Raw genomic sequence first — 13,186 nt, 5'->3', positions numbered from 1 at the left:
CTTCCCTAGGCATTTGGTATCAGTTGTCAGAAACTGGGTAAAGGTCAAAACAGGCCTCATTTAGCATGACTTTACACCACAGACAAAACCTCCCACATCACTAAGCTGAATATTTATTACTGATTTATGACATTTCCCTGCAAGATTTAATAAATACATAAATGAATTTTTAAAGAGTGTGTATACGACTGCATCAGGATGCAGAAAAAAGATTTAACATTCATGCCCATTTCCTGTCCTACTTGCAAACTCGCCCTACAGTACTAGCCGTCTGGATGACATATTCCTCAGTGTCACAAGGCTAGTAAAAGAATTTATAGCTAAGCATCCTGCTAGGGAACAAATTTCATTACAATCAGGGATAGAGCCTAATCATTCAAATAAAATTATCTATCTTCTAAGTTTTCAGAAAAAAAGCTATTTTTGGAAGATGCCTGACAAACGTGGTCTGGTATGACAGCACACTCCCCACATTAGCAAAAAAGGAAGGATTGCTACACTGATGTGTGGGTGTAAGTGCTTGTCATTCCTACCTGAAGAGGAGTTGCTAGAAATTACTGAGTTATATTTTACTTCAAAGATAAAAATTTATGCTTGGGAAAAAAAAAAAAAAGAGAAGATCAGGAAGCACAGATTTAAGATCAATGCTACCTCTCAGCACAGGCAGCTCAACTCATACGATTTCACATTCCTTATCTTGAAGCAGACGCAGGACACAGCATGTCCCTTGGAGTTGCTGGGCCATTAAATATTTCTACAGCCTTTCAGTTTTTTATCTCTACATCTGAGAAACAATTGACAATTCACAACAGTAAGTTTTATCCTTTCAGTGCCATATGAGCCAAGTAATCTGAATGCAGCAGTAACAAATCAATATCCTTCGCAAATGCATCTGTGATGTTATAAAACTAGCTTTTAAAAATTTCACCATCACATCTTTATTTATAAAATATATTATTATTACTGAAGGGTCAAAAAAGACAGAAAAATGTAACTGGGTGTTCAGATACATACTTCTCTTTCACAGTCTTAGCATTCTTTTCATTTACCACTCCTATGGGTTTGGAGAGATCCCTAAAAACTGCAGGATTATTCAGGTCCAGTTCTTCTGAAGTATAATCTCGTAAAATCCAGGGAAACTAAAAAAAAAAGTGTCAAAGATCAAACTGAAATTAGAAATACATCTTTCAAAATAGAAAACATACCTTTGGCAGAAATTTAAAAATTATTATTTTTTTAATTACCACAGGATATTGAGCAAGGTCGTTGTAAGTTCGTCCTGCCATGGTGTTCAGCTGAATAAGGTAGTCAAAGTTGGATATTTCTCTATTCACCCATTTCTGAAGGACAAAAAAAAAAAACAAACAAGATACAATGGAAGTCACTATATCAAAGGTATCACTACTGCAAATCACATGTCTTGTCAGGATTTATCTGCCAGAGGATAGTATTGGCAAATGAAAAGCACAGACTGACTGGTTTTGAAAATCCAAATTTAGTTTCTCCTAATAGAGTTTATTTTTGCTTTGATTCAGTGACTGTGCTGACTATATTTCATTGAAATCGTGTCCCTGATTGATACCAGTACTGGTTTTAAATACAGGGCAGATAACAATACTAGCCTCAGAATTAAAAAGAAGACAGACAGAAATGAAAGAAACAAAAAGAAGGCACTGAGAAAAAGGGGAAGAGAACTCTGAAATTCATTAGACTTCTAAGTTCAAAACTTCTTTATAAATTTTTCTTCTATTGGTTAATGGTACAGGAACTTGTAAACTAACATTGTCCTTGCTCCACTACTGTATTTTAAACCAAAGAACAGAGCTATGTTCAGAAATGCTCAATATCTGTCTGTAACATGATGGAGCCATTTCATTACAGATGATATTTTCTCTATGTAACATAAAACATGATTGTTTTCATGGTATGGGGAACAAGAAAAAACAACGCATTTCCAGTATTTTAGAAGTCATTTGTAAAGCTCCCTGCCTCAGAGAAAACACCAATTGTGGCATGAAGAGAAGGAGGATAAAAAGTACATTTTACTACCTTTAAAAATTTATCCATGTTTAAGGTAATACAGACATTTTGACATTATCCTTTTATACCAATGTTAGTCATTCCCTTAGGACTGTATTTTCTGCTTAATCTTCACATGGGTTTTCTTGAAAGTCCCATCATGAAAAAGTAGCAGGGAAAATTATTTGCACAGATAGTGGAAGGTTCCAAAAGGTGCACTCAAGATCACAGACTAAAAACAGGAGCAGGTCTGCTACAGGTTTTCCATTCTTTGTCATAATCACATCAACAGAGTCTGGCTCTATCCATTTACCTCACTGACTGTAAAGACAAAACACAGCAATTCTAAAAAAAAGTTCAGGGGCCAGACTGAGGGTACGTAAGTGAGAAGTTGTTGTCTAATCATTCCAGGGAAAAAAAAAACAAAACAAAATAAGTATAATCAGTAGTCCAGGATCTTTCAGGATGCCTTCAATAAGCAGGGGAGTGCTCTAGACCATTTATGCTGAAGTCTCATACCTGCATCAAACCTGAAGCTTTAAAAAGTTCCTGTGGAGATCTGGTCCCAGAAATATTAGGAGAACGCAGTGACAGTATTCGACTATATACTTTGTTTCGTACCTGTCAGAAAACAGTATTAATGAGACAATTATTCTGGAGACTGAAGCTGAAATAAACAACTTGTCTGCTAATTAAACAGTGATAAATGGAACACAGACTTCTAAACACTTCTATCTCTTGCTGCACAAAACATCTGGACATGGATGGACATGTCACACTACATGATATAAAGTCAACATTTGTTATTAAGAGATTTTTTTTTTAATACATGCTACACATTAAGATAATGCTGTCATTATTACCACAGAGGTCTTCTACGAAACACTGTTGCTGTTCAAATAAAACTACATCAATATTTCCCCTACAAAACTATTGCGAAGATTCATTTACTTAAAAACAATTGCAAACCATTTTATAAGAGCTGTTAATATACTGACCTACTAGGATGTAACTCATCCTAAGTTCTGTTATCTTATATTAGCCCCACATACAAAGGATCACAAACAGATTACAGTTACCCAGCAGATAAAAGTTCACTAATCCTTATCCATGGAATACACAAAAAGCAATGATTTCCAATCTTGTGGTAAAATAGAAAGTCTCCTTTGCTTTGTAATTTATTTGCTCAGAATATTTAAAAAGATGTGTAGGCTTCAAGATATTTAGATTACTACTGATGTAACTTCAGTTGAATAATTGCTCTGTTTCATAACAGAGAAAGATAGAGGAAAAAACAACAATCTTGTTTTATCCATCTTTTCACAATCAGCTAGTTTCTCTATGCCACTTTGCAGTTTCTACACGTCACAGTTTAGTTTCCCATAACGGCTGTATCTAGCAAACCTTTTGCTACTAGTGTTACAGTATTATGAAAGACACCAGACTCAATTTAGTCATGATCAGTGAATTTAAACTTGATCTTTGTGCTATTATATAAATCAAGGAAATCTGGGAAATCCATACCTCCTTATTGAAGTTGAGGAAATAGTTGGTTTGATCTGTAAGGAAGATCTCCAAAGCTGACCTCCTCAGGTTGTACCGACGCAAATGTATCTCTCGAATTTCAGAAAGGTGACATTTGAAATCAAAACCTACCCCTAGAAAGAGCATTTTGATTATCGACTTGGAATGTATCAAAAACTTTTCACATAGACATAATGCAGTGTAATTTCCAATCACCCCAGAGTTATTCCTAGAAAAGTTGAACTTTCTATGTGGCTTGATTAACCATTCTGCTAGGAAAATATTATTAACTTCAGCTATTATTCTACTGAAAGAAAGAGGCAGCAGGAAATACCTGATGGAGTATAGAATTTGGCTTTGCTTTCTCAAAGACACATTATAAATGTAGTCTGTTGACAAAAAGTATGAACCAAACCCCTTTGCTTTCTTAAACAGACTCAAATAGAAGCTTTTATGTTTAAACTCCCAAAAGGCCAACTTCCTGATATACCATTTTTGAAAATTTTACCATTGTTGGTCAAACATTTCAGTTCACTATTTTCATACTCAACTGTGTATATTCTACTGAAGTTCACTGAATTAATATGGATAATTAACGTTTCCATACTACTACTTTTTAACCAATGTATGAGTGAAACATTATTTGTCAGGAAGAACAGGGAGGTCCCATTTAAGCAGCAAATTAGAAGTAATGACTTTTTTCTTAGTAAGCAAACTTCATTTTTTTAATAAATTAACTTTAAAGAAATACTAAAAATAGTGAATCAATTTAGCAGCTCAGCAAGAACAGTTCCAGATTCTTGATTCTAAAGGGATCAGCCAGTGACTGACCACCAAGTACAATTTCAAGTACAGATCTGCAACTTGTCTCTCTACAATTAGTTTGACACTCATTCTCAAAAATTTCAAACAGCCTACTAAAAACAGAATGCTGAACTGCACTGTAAAGAAAGAGATACTGATCACGCTCACCTTCCTCTTTTTCAATGCTACCATCAAAGAAATAGATGTGCTGGGTGGTCACCTCCAGCCTGCCAGGTATCACATCAATTACTGTAATGAGTTCACAATCTTCAGACAATATTAGCTTTTCTTTCTGACTTTGCTCATCCTTCTCATCCCTACAAAAATACCACCAAGTGTTATAGGGTTGGGTAGACTATATGCAGTTGCTTAGGTATCTGGTAAGAGTACAGTTCAGAAAAGAATCAAATTTGAATGGCATTAAAAGTACAACATAAATTACTGATTTATATGAAGCTATTTCCATCAGCAGCCTTGGATATTTCAGACTAGACAACCAAACATCACCTCACAGCATCACTCTTCAGGCTTGGTATTTCAGTCTTGGGCACAACGGACTTGACGTCCCTTTAAGCATGAAAATATGAGGCTGCATTTCCCTTTCTTGCTTATTTGCTAGATGTTTAAATTCTCTGGCCCAGAAGAGAGATAAATCCTGGTTCATCTGACTAAAGCTATCTTCTAAAGTACTTGAAGGAATGGTTGCTCAGAAGTCTATAGATATGTCACATCTCAAACAAGATTTAATAACCTTTATGGTATAAGAAAATGCCTCAGTATCACTCAAAGAAGTGCCATATCTCTACCAGACTTCAACAGCGTAGACACACTGAATGCACACACAACATCATATGTCCAGTTACTGGAGTGAAGCATTTACTGTCTTCCCCTGCCTTTAGATCAACCATCAGGAATGAATCATTAATGAACCCTCACAAACATATGCTCTGCTGCCTTCTCCCTGGGGCTCTTCAAGTCTCATTGTTGATGATAAATCCAACAACAACTTTTCTGTTGTTCAAACTATTGCCAAGCCCTGGATTGGATTGTTATGCCCAGACAAAGAAAGCCTTGTATGCTAACCAACTCCCAAAGTTGTTTCTCACTCCTTATCCCTAGCACAGAAACAAATGTCAACAGTCTTACTCTATTGTACTTACAAATTGGAACTGGCTGTTGTGTCTTCTTCTGGTAGTTCAAGAACATCATCTTCCAAGTCACTCACTTTCACCTGCTTCACCACCTCCAGAAGCAGAGACTCACTAGAGGGCTGTGTCTGGTGCACACCTATCATAAATAGACATTTCAGCTCAAATTTTTTTGCTACAACACTTTTGGAAAGCTAAACTACTCAGCATTTTCTACTGTTGAATGTCGGTTTGAACTGAGTAAGAAGCAGAGACTGATACTTTTGGGGGCAAGCAGAACACTAAAAATACTTCCTGAACTACAGTGAAACATATGTCAGAACATAACAGTATAAAGGGCAGGCAAATACATTAAAAATTTTTAAACTGTATTCAAATGTGGACATTACCAATAAAATATTTTCCAGTGTTCTGCCAGACACTGTTAAAGCACGCAGATTTCACAGGAATACACTGCATTTGTTCTTTGCTTACTTAGGTTTACAAGAGTGGTCTTTCTTGTTTAAGTCTTGATATCCAATACACCTAACTTAAAGGAGAGTTTACACCACTAACTCAGCTGTTTCGCACACTTCTGAAACAGTGCGCTTCATACCTACACATCGCATTCATGAGATCTGAAAGGTTTTAAACAAATACTGCCTGCTTACTCTGATCTCATTGTTTCATTTTCTTGAAAAAAATAATCTTATGCAAGAAAGCTATGTGACTACTTATTTTAAAACAAAGGAGCATTTTTGTTTTTGGTAATAAACCCACACATTTCAATGAACAAGGGGAAATTAATTCTGCTCAGTAGGAAGACACTGTTTCAGGTCAATGCATCACTTACATTACATATCTTACTAGAGAGTAAAGAAATAAAAAAACCAAGATTTAAGTGTCTACCATACACTGATTCTTAAATACAAAAAGTGTGTATATTTCTTCATTAAAGATTGAAGAATCCCAAGTGAAATAGCAAATACAACTACCTAAATTGTCTCTCAGGTCACTAGCATCCTGATGAGAGTTGAAGTTGTAATTCTGCACTAGTTTTAGTCTCATACGTGAAAAATTTTCCACATTTGAAAGTTTCCAGTGAATAGGATGCTGTTTCCTAGGAAATCAAGAACATTCATAAAAACAGTTAAAAGAAGGTAAAGACTTATGTGAATGTAGTGATTACAAAAGAGTACACACTTAGTGACCAACTACTGGTCATCCACTTGTACACTGTAAAACATAAAAGCAATAAACTGCATTTAATTTTCCATTTCATATTGCAGCTCTGATCATCCTAAAGCACTTTTGCAAGCAGTATTTATTTTCTACTGAAATACAAATTTACACTTACAATTAATGACAATTAGAAGACCAAAAAAATCTTTATACAGAACTTCCCCAAAAGCAAAGACAAAATGTATTATTTTAATTTGAAATAATCTTCACAGATAAAACCCAAGAATTTATTAACAAGTCTATTCTCTCTTTCCCAACAAAACCACTGATGTAGGATCTCTGAAAAAGTTACTGCAATTGCTTCATTGATAACTGATTTTTATTTGTTACTGTTTATTTGTTTTGGCAACAAAATCAGGTAACCAGCTCAGCACTACACTTCAAACTTTGTGTTTTGGTAATTAAATGCAGAAAAATTTATAAAATATGCATTCAATATTAACTTCACATCTCAAGAATGGTTATCAGAGTCCATCTGACAAGGTTCTAACCATGTAAAACAGTCAGTCAGTCACAGGAACAAATTCTTTCTAAACATCTTACACAGTTTGATTTAAGAACTACAATCTTACATTTCAGACCAAGGACCACGTTCAGAGAGTAAGTAAAGCTGGGCTGCTCTCCACTGCCTCAGAGTAGCTGTGTGTTGACTATTAAGTTGCTTTAGCATACTGTTGTACCGTAGATTTTCCTGCCGAGCCTTTCTCCTGAATGGTTCCACAAAATTCTCCTGAAAGACCATTAAAAATAAATCTAGCACTGAAATAACTCTGATCTCTGAAAACACAGTTTTGTGGCTTGTAAGAATTCTCATAAACTACAAAGGAACAAAAAAAGCTTAGCACTAAAAATTCTGAAAATTTAAGGCAATGCTTTCAACAGAAATTTTAAAAAGCTTAGTACTAGAAGAAATGGCACCAAACTTCAAAGATGTGAAGAAAACGTTATCGATGCTGAATCCGTATGAAAGCAATGTTGCATCATCAGAAAAGTGGTCGGTACTGAAAATACTCTTAGGATTTTTCTTTAAATTCTGGTATTCTAGAATGTGACTCATTGTATTCTTCCTTTAGCTACTTGAATAAAAAAAAAAAAGACTTACTACAAGGATCCTTATTAAGAAGAAAAGCGAAAATAAGAGAAATGTAACTTAGCTATGATATTTGCTTTAATTACCAGTTGATTCTAACGCTTAAACGGAGTCTGTACCTTATACAGAATTGTCAGTTCAGAAACAATTTTTCCACACATTAAATAGGAACAATCTCATAATAGAGAAGATGTTTTAATAATTCAAAGCATAAATCAGAGTGAAACATTATGCAGCTTATAGCTAAGTGCAATTCTAGGTTGCTTGTATGAGAAAGACCTACTGTCCTGAAATAACTCTGCTTACAGATAAGACTCTTATATAGAAAAAAAAAAAATTAAAAAGCATGTTCTACAAATGTATACAGACACACTGCCCATAAAAATCTTAAAATCATGAAACTGCCTGCAATCACTCGAATTGGATCATCCTGGAATTCAGAATGATTCTCCATCTTTAAGAAGGCAACTTCTGAGACAGTTCTTCTAAGAAAAACTTGCACTCACTCAAAATCTTACCTGAAATTTAAGCTTACTTTCTCCTCTCTCCCGGTCTCGCTTGTGCATGTTCACCATAAATGCTTCATAACAATCCTTCCAATAGCGTGCCATCTGCTCGTGATCATGCCTGAATGAATTTTCTTCATACTGCTTCATATTTGGAATAATCTGGTTCCACAAAACAAAGACAAAAAGAACATTATGATTTCTGAATGAGATCCTCTCCTTTCATGGCTAAAAAGAGGCAGAAAATTATACAGAAGTAATGTACTACTTACATATTTGTCAATGTAAACTTGCCACTCATCAGAGCTGCAGTATTCTTGAAAGTCCTCGAAGAAAGAGGGGCTGCCATTGGTAGGAGGCAATGAAGGAAGATGTAGGTTCATAAAGAGAAGTTCATAGATCTTGGATACCAATGTCCGAACAAGGGGAATCAAAAATGAGTAAGTTTCTGTCTTCTCTTCAATTGATCTACTCAAGATACCTTCCAGCTTCCCCAAGAGGTAGCATGCTTCAGGCTGACTTTCAATTACTTTGGTCTGAAGGAGAGTGTTTAGTTTGGCTGCTGCCATAGCACAGACCTACACAGATGAACAACAGCAAAAAAACATGAATGCAATCCTCAAAACAGTAATTTTGAGCACTTACCTTTTCAGTACTGGAGTATGTACATAGTTTGGCCGCATCCCAAGTAGCCTGAAGCACACATGCATCAAATACGGGCACTGAGCGCTTACTCATCCTGTGATGAGCAAACCTGAGTCAGCTGCAACTCCCAAGTCTCACATAGTTGCATTAAGACAATCGCATATCTAAACTTAGAATCCTAGCTTTACTGAAGAGCTCATACTCAAGGCACGGCTCTGCTAACCTTGTTCCAAATGTTGATTTGGCAGAACAGTCCGCGTTCATGTGCACTTAATGTATGTAAACCTGAAACTGCTAATAAATGTATTTTATGGTAGAAGCAAAGAGTCACAATCAGAATCACTACGTTACTGCCATTAGTGCCTATACAGTCTCGTCTTCAAACAGTTTGCCCTCTACTTCTTTCTCATGCTCAGGAAGTGCACATTGACAGGACTGTAGAGTAAATTTACAAACAGTAAGAGCCAATAAAGCAACTTCCCTATAGAAGGATGAAGGACTGTCATCAGTCTGCCCTCTGGTATGAGCAGCTTCCCCATAAACCATAACAGTTACACCAAACATGCACTTAAAATGCAGTTCCACTTACACAAATTCGCAACAAACCTGTAAGTTATCTTGCGCAATAAATCCAAGGAGCAACTGGACCTGCACCTGTGACAGCCTGAGTGCTTCTAGGCCAGCTGAGTACCAGACTGACAGGCTATCCATCAGAGTCACCAGTTCTTCCAAGAGCTATTGTCAAAACAGAAGTACTGCATGAAATAAAATTAACAACAGCTACTCCAGGTGGAGCCACAATAATTTCAAAAGAGCTGAAGAAGAGGCTGTGTTCATACTTCTAATTTACCCAAACCCAGAAAATTATCCTAGAACACAGCAGTTAAACCAGTAATTGAAACAATTTGACTACAAAAATCTATCTAGCCCAGGATGTTAACTCATGTATCTCCCCTGAATAAAGCCAAAATCAGCATATAGTATATATGCATGTGCTTTTCCTATAACTGAACTCCAGTAAACACCACTTCCTTGGAACAGTTAGAGACTCCACAAGCAGGATTACTATGACTGAAAAAACAGTATTAATAGCAGAGATACCAACTTAAAATTTCTGGGTTCAGTATATATAGGATTACATTTCGTTCTTTTGCTTTGTATTTTAAGTTATTTGAGTATAATGCTAATATAATTTACTAGCAATAGCAATATCCACAGTGCCTTGAAATGGAAAACAAGGGTTCTTTCATGAACATCTGATTTAGTGAAACTTTGTAACAACTATTAATGACTAAAAAAAAAATACGAGGCTCTCCTTTCTGTCAGTATTTCAATAGTAGAAGTGATACAAACCTTGTGAAAGGTAGGTATTCACAAGGCAAATGGCACACTTCACTACCCAGACACCTCTGCTTAAAACTAACATACTTTCATACATTCCATAATAAGTTACTCAAATGTAAAATCATTCTTTTGTTAAGCCCCAGAATCACATGAATGCTTCAGTGACAGACTAAAAGGTGTCCTGCCTAGAATACTACAATGTTTTATATTCTTCCCAGGCACAGTGGAAGAGTTATGAAAGTACTGTTATTTTCAATTCAGAGTTGGTAATAAGTACAACCCTCATTCCTCCAAAGTTCAGACCTCATTTCTAATTAGATTTCACAAAGCTAGATCACAACAGAAGGTGAAGTTTTTACCAAGAGCAGACTTTTTAAAAAGAAGCGATTAAAAGCTTTAGAATTAAGCTATATTTACTTGTAAGCAGGCATTTTGGGAACAGTTTAGAAATTACTGTGTTGACAAGTCTTAACATTACACTTCTTGAAAAAAAGCAGCCTTACAAAACTTCAGGTTTTTTAAGGCTTTATTTTGATATAAGGATGCTTTCCATATAATACCTCTCTCTTTTAGCCCTGAAAAAAAGGAAAAGCAGTATCTTCTCAGTGAAGGAAGCAAGAGCACTGCCAGATATTAATAAATGTTGAACTCTTAATATCTGTCAAGAAGGTAGGTGAAACAGCCAGATGACAAAGCTGCTTTACCTTACTACTTACTGTGTTTGCTAGTAGTTTCTTCCTTAAACCTCATGTTTCTGACTCTGACATATAAAATTGAGTTATTTGTATACATATGCACAAAATCACATTAAAACTCCAATATGGGTCAAAGCTCAGAAGTGCTGTTTCTCAGCTTGCAATGAGAGCAGAGTTTTCTCTGGTCTTTTATACAGGATACACGGTGAGTCATACAAGATGATAAATGGTGCAAAATCTGCTTAGGCTACAACTGACATTGTTTCACTAGCTCCTACATTTTCTAAATATTTCTCCAGTCTGAAGAGACCTGGATTTTCAACAAAAAGTACCATTTATAGGCCTATTTCATTTACAAAATTAACTATATTCCCCGTAGTAAGTAGTTACAGTTTTTTACTCGTTAAGGAGCAATCTAATCCATTCCACTACAGACCCTTACTCTGTAATGTCTATAGGTTAAAAACATATGCCTAGAAGGGATGATAGTGTCCAAGCTGCCAACTTTTTCATTACTATTTCAGCCTATACACAGTACTTCCATTATGCAGTTACTGTACCTTTTCTGTCCATAAATTTGAATTAACTAGTCCTTCTGCCTGCAGGAAATCTTGTACAATTAGCAAGAGCTTGAAGGCATTTTCAGCATGCGTAGGGAGAGCTTTTGAATCTCTGTTATCGGTGACTGACCATTCTAACATCTTCTCCAGCAACCTGCATGGAAAACAAAATCCCAAAGTAATTATTATATCTTCTAAGTATAAGTGGCATTAAAAAAAAATCCAATTAAGTGATTAATTAATTAATCTCATAGTCTGAAGTGATATAACTGTCTTCTAGATAAGCCAATGAGGTAAAAGAGATTTTGAGAAGCTCATGAAAACAGCAATACAGTTTAAAAACCTTACAGCCACATGATACTATTAAATAGGTAACAGAATGTAATTCTGACAGTATGTGAAAAGCGAGCAAAGAAAAGTACATCTTGCTGGGTAACACCTGCCCCTTCCCAGCTTCACTAATGCCCCTTACTTTTTCTGTTTTACCTCAAAAGGGATGAAAGAACCCATCCTTGAACTCAACACTCACTTGAGTCTTATTTCATCAGAAGGTCGCAGCAACTCATTAGATATCCCCAGTTTGGTCAGAGCAGAAAACACTTGTCCTCTCTCAATCCAAGCATCATCATCAGATTTTTCAATACCTTTCCACATTATATACAGTAGGATGTCTGTAAGTAACTGTATGAGTTCATTATCACCACCCTACAAAAGAAGAGACATATTTACAGCCCTTCTAGTCTAGAAACCCTTCAAAACATTTCTTGTTCATCACAGTCTCTATGTTTGCATGTTTTAGCAATTTTGAAAACTCTGCAGTCCAATTGCTAAATACATGAAAATGCAAATATAAGACACTGTGGCTTACTTATATGCTGTAATACATACTTGACTTCTACACCATTATTTCAACCTGACCTTTAGCTACCCTTGATTTTTTCACAGTAACTCTGCTCCAAGACTCCTCTGAGACATAAAGGATGTTGAAATACAGAAGGGAGGGGGGTAATTCGTAGTGTTTTGTTTTTAATGTCAAAGCTATTCCAACTAGAGACGCAAAAAAGACGACACGTTACAAACGACATACCCCTACTCACTATATGTTTGCTGTTCTGTTAAAAGATGGGGGGGGGGAGGACAATAATTACCTACCAGGGAGATGATTAAAAAATAAAAAGGAATTGAAGACATTTGGAGAAATGAAGCACACAGGGTGTGAACTACTTACTCCTTGGCTTTCAAATAAAGATAGATCAGCGGCGAAGCCCACATCATTTGTAATGCCCAGCTCCTTGTCAGGCTGCCCAGAGAATGGTTTTGTGTTCTCTATAGGTGATGGTGTGCTAGGCTGGCTATCTGTCATCTGATTCCCAGTCTCAGACAATTCATAAGAGTCAACACTGGACAGATCTAAACTTAAGTGTGAAGGATTACTGTGCCACAATTCTTCTTGGTCCTCTGACCTAAAAGAAACCTCTGCTGTGGATGCATCTTCCAGTGGCATAACAGAGAAATGAGCAGGGACATCCAGGGATTTGTTGTCTTCTAAACTCCACTGATCGAACAGACCATTAACAGATGCAAAGCTGCCAGTTTTGTCTCCCTCTGTCTTATCAGGTCGATGTTTCTG

General features: G+C 36.1%; 1 protein-coding gene across 1 annotated transcript in view; it reads right to left on the bottom strand.

Moving 5' to 3' along the window:
- Positions 1 to 13,186, bottom strand: part of NBEAL1 (neurobeachin-like 1) — a gene marked incomplete at its 5' end in the record, with an annotated part of 57,499 nt that overhangs the window by 15,015 nt on the left and 29,298 nt on the right. Inside the window, 14 exons of the mRNA XM_010144766.1 lie at positions 1,015 to 1,139; positions 1,245 to 1,340; positions 2,539 to 2,640; positions 3,544 to 3,677; positions 4,516 to 4,664; positions 5,508 to 5,634; positions 6,470 to 6,594; positions 7,289 to 7,446; positions 8,325 to 8,474; positions 8,585 to 8,890; positions 9,564 to 9,692; positions 11,557 to 11,710; positions 12,086 to 12,261; positions 12,785 to 13,186. The exon at positions 12,785 to 13,186 is cut by the window's right edge and continues 10 nt beyond it. Of these exons, the coding sequence (XP_010143068.1) occupies positions 1,015 to 1,139; positions 1,245 to 1,340; positions 2,539 to 2,640; positions 3,544 to 3,677; positions 4,516 to 4,664; positions 5,508 to 5,634; positions 6,470 to 6,594; positions 7,289 to 7,446; positions 8,325 to 8,474; positions 8,585 to 8,890; positions 9,564 to 9,692; positions 11,557 to 11,710; positions 12,086 to 12,261; positions 12,785 to 13,186 (2,333 nt within the window). The remainder of the gene's footprint in view (positions 1 to 1,014; positions 1,140 to 1,244; positions 1,341 to 2,538; positions 2,641 to 3,543; positions 3,678 to 4,515; positions 4,665 to 5,507; positions 5,635 to 6,469; positions 6,595 to 7,288; positions 7,447 to 8,324; positions 8,475 to 8,584; positions 8,891 to 9,563; positions 9,693 to 11,556; positions 11,711 to 12,085; positions 12,262 to 12,784) is intronic.

Source organism: Buceros rhinoceros, unplaced genomic scaffold, assembly GCF_000710305.1.
Source record: "Buceros rhinoceros silvestris isolate BGI_N320 unplaced genomic scaffold, ASM71030v1 scaffold31141, whole genome shotgun sequence".
Classification (NCBI taxonomy): domain Eukaryota; kingdom Metazoa; phylum Chordata; class Aves; order Bucerotiformes; family Bucerotidae; genus Buceros; species Buceros rhinoceros.
The sequence above is the reverse complement of the archived record's forward strand: the minus strand, read 5'-3'. Positions and strand labels throughout refer to the sequence as shown.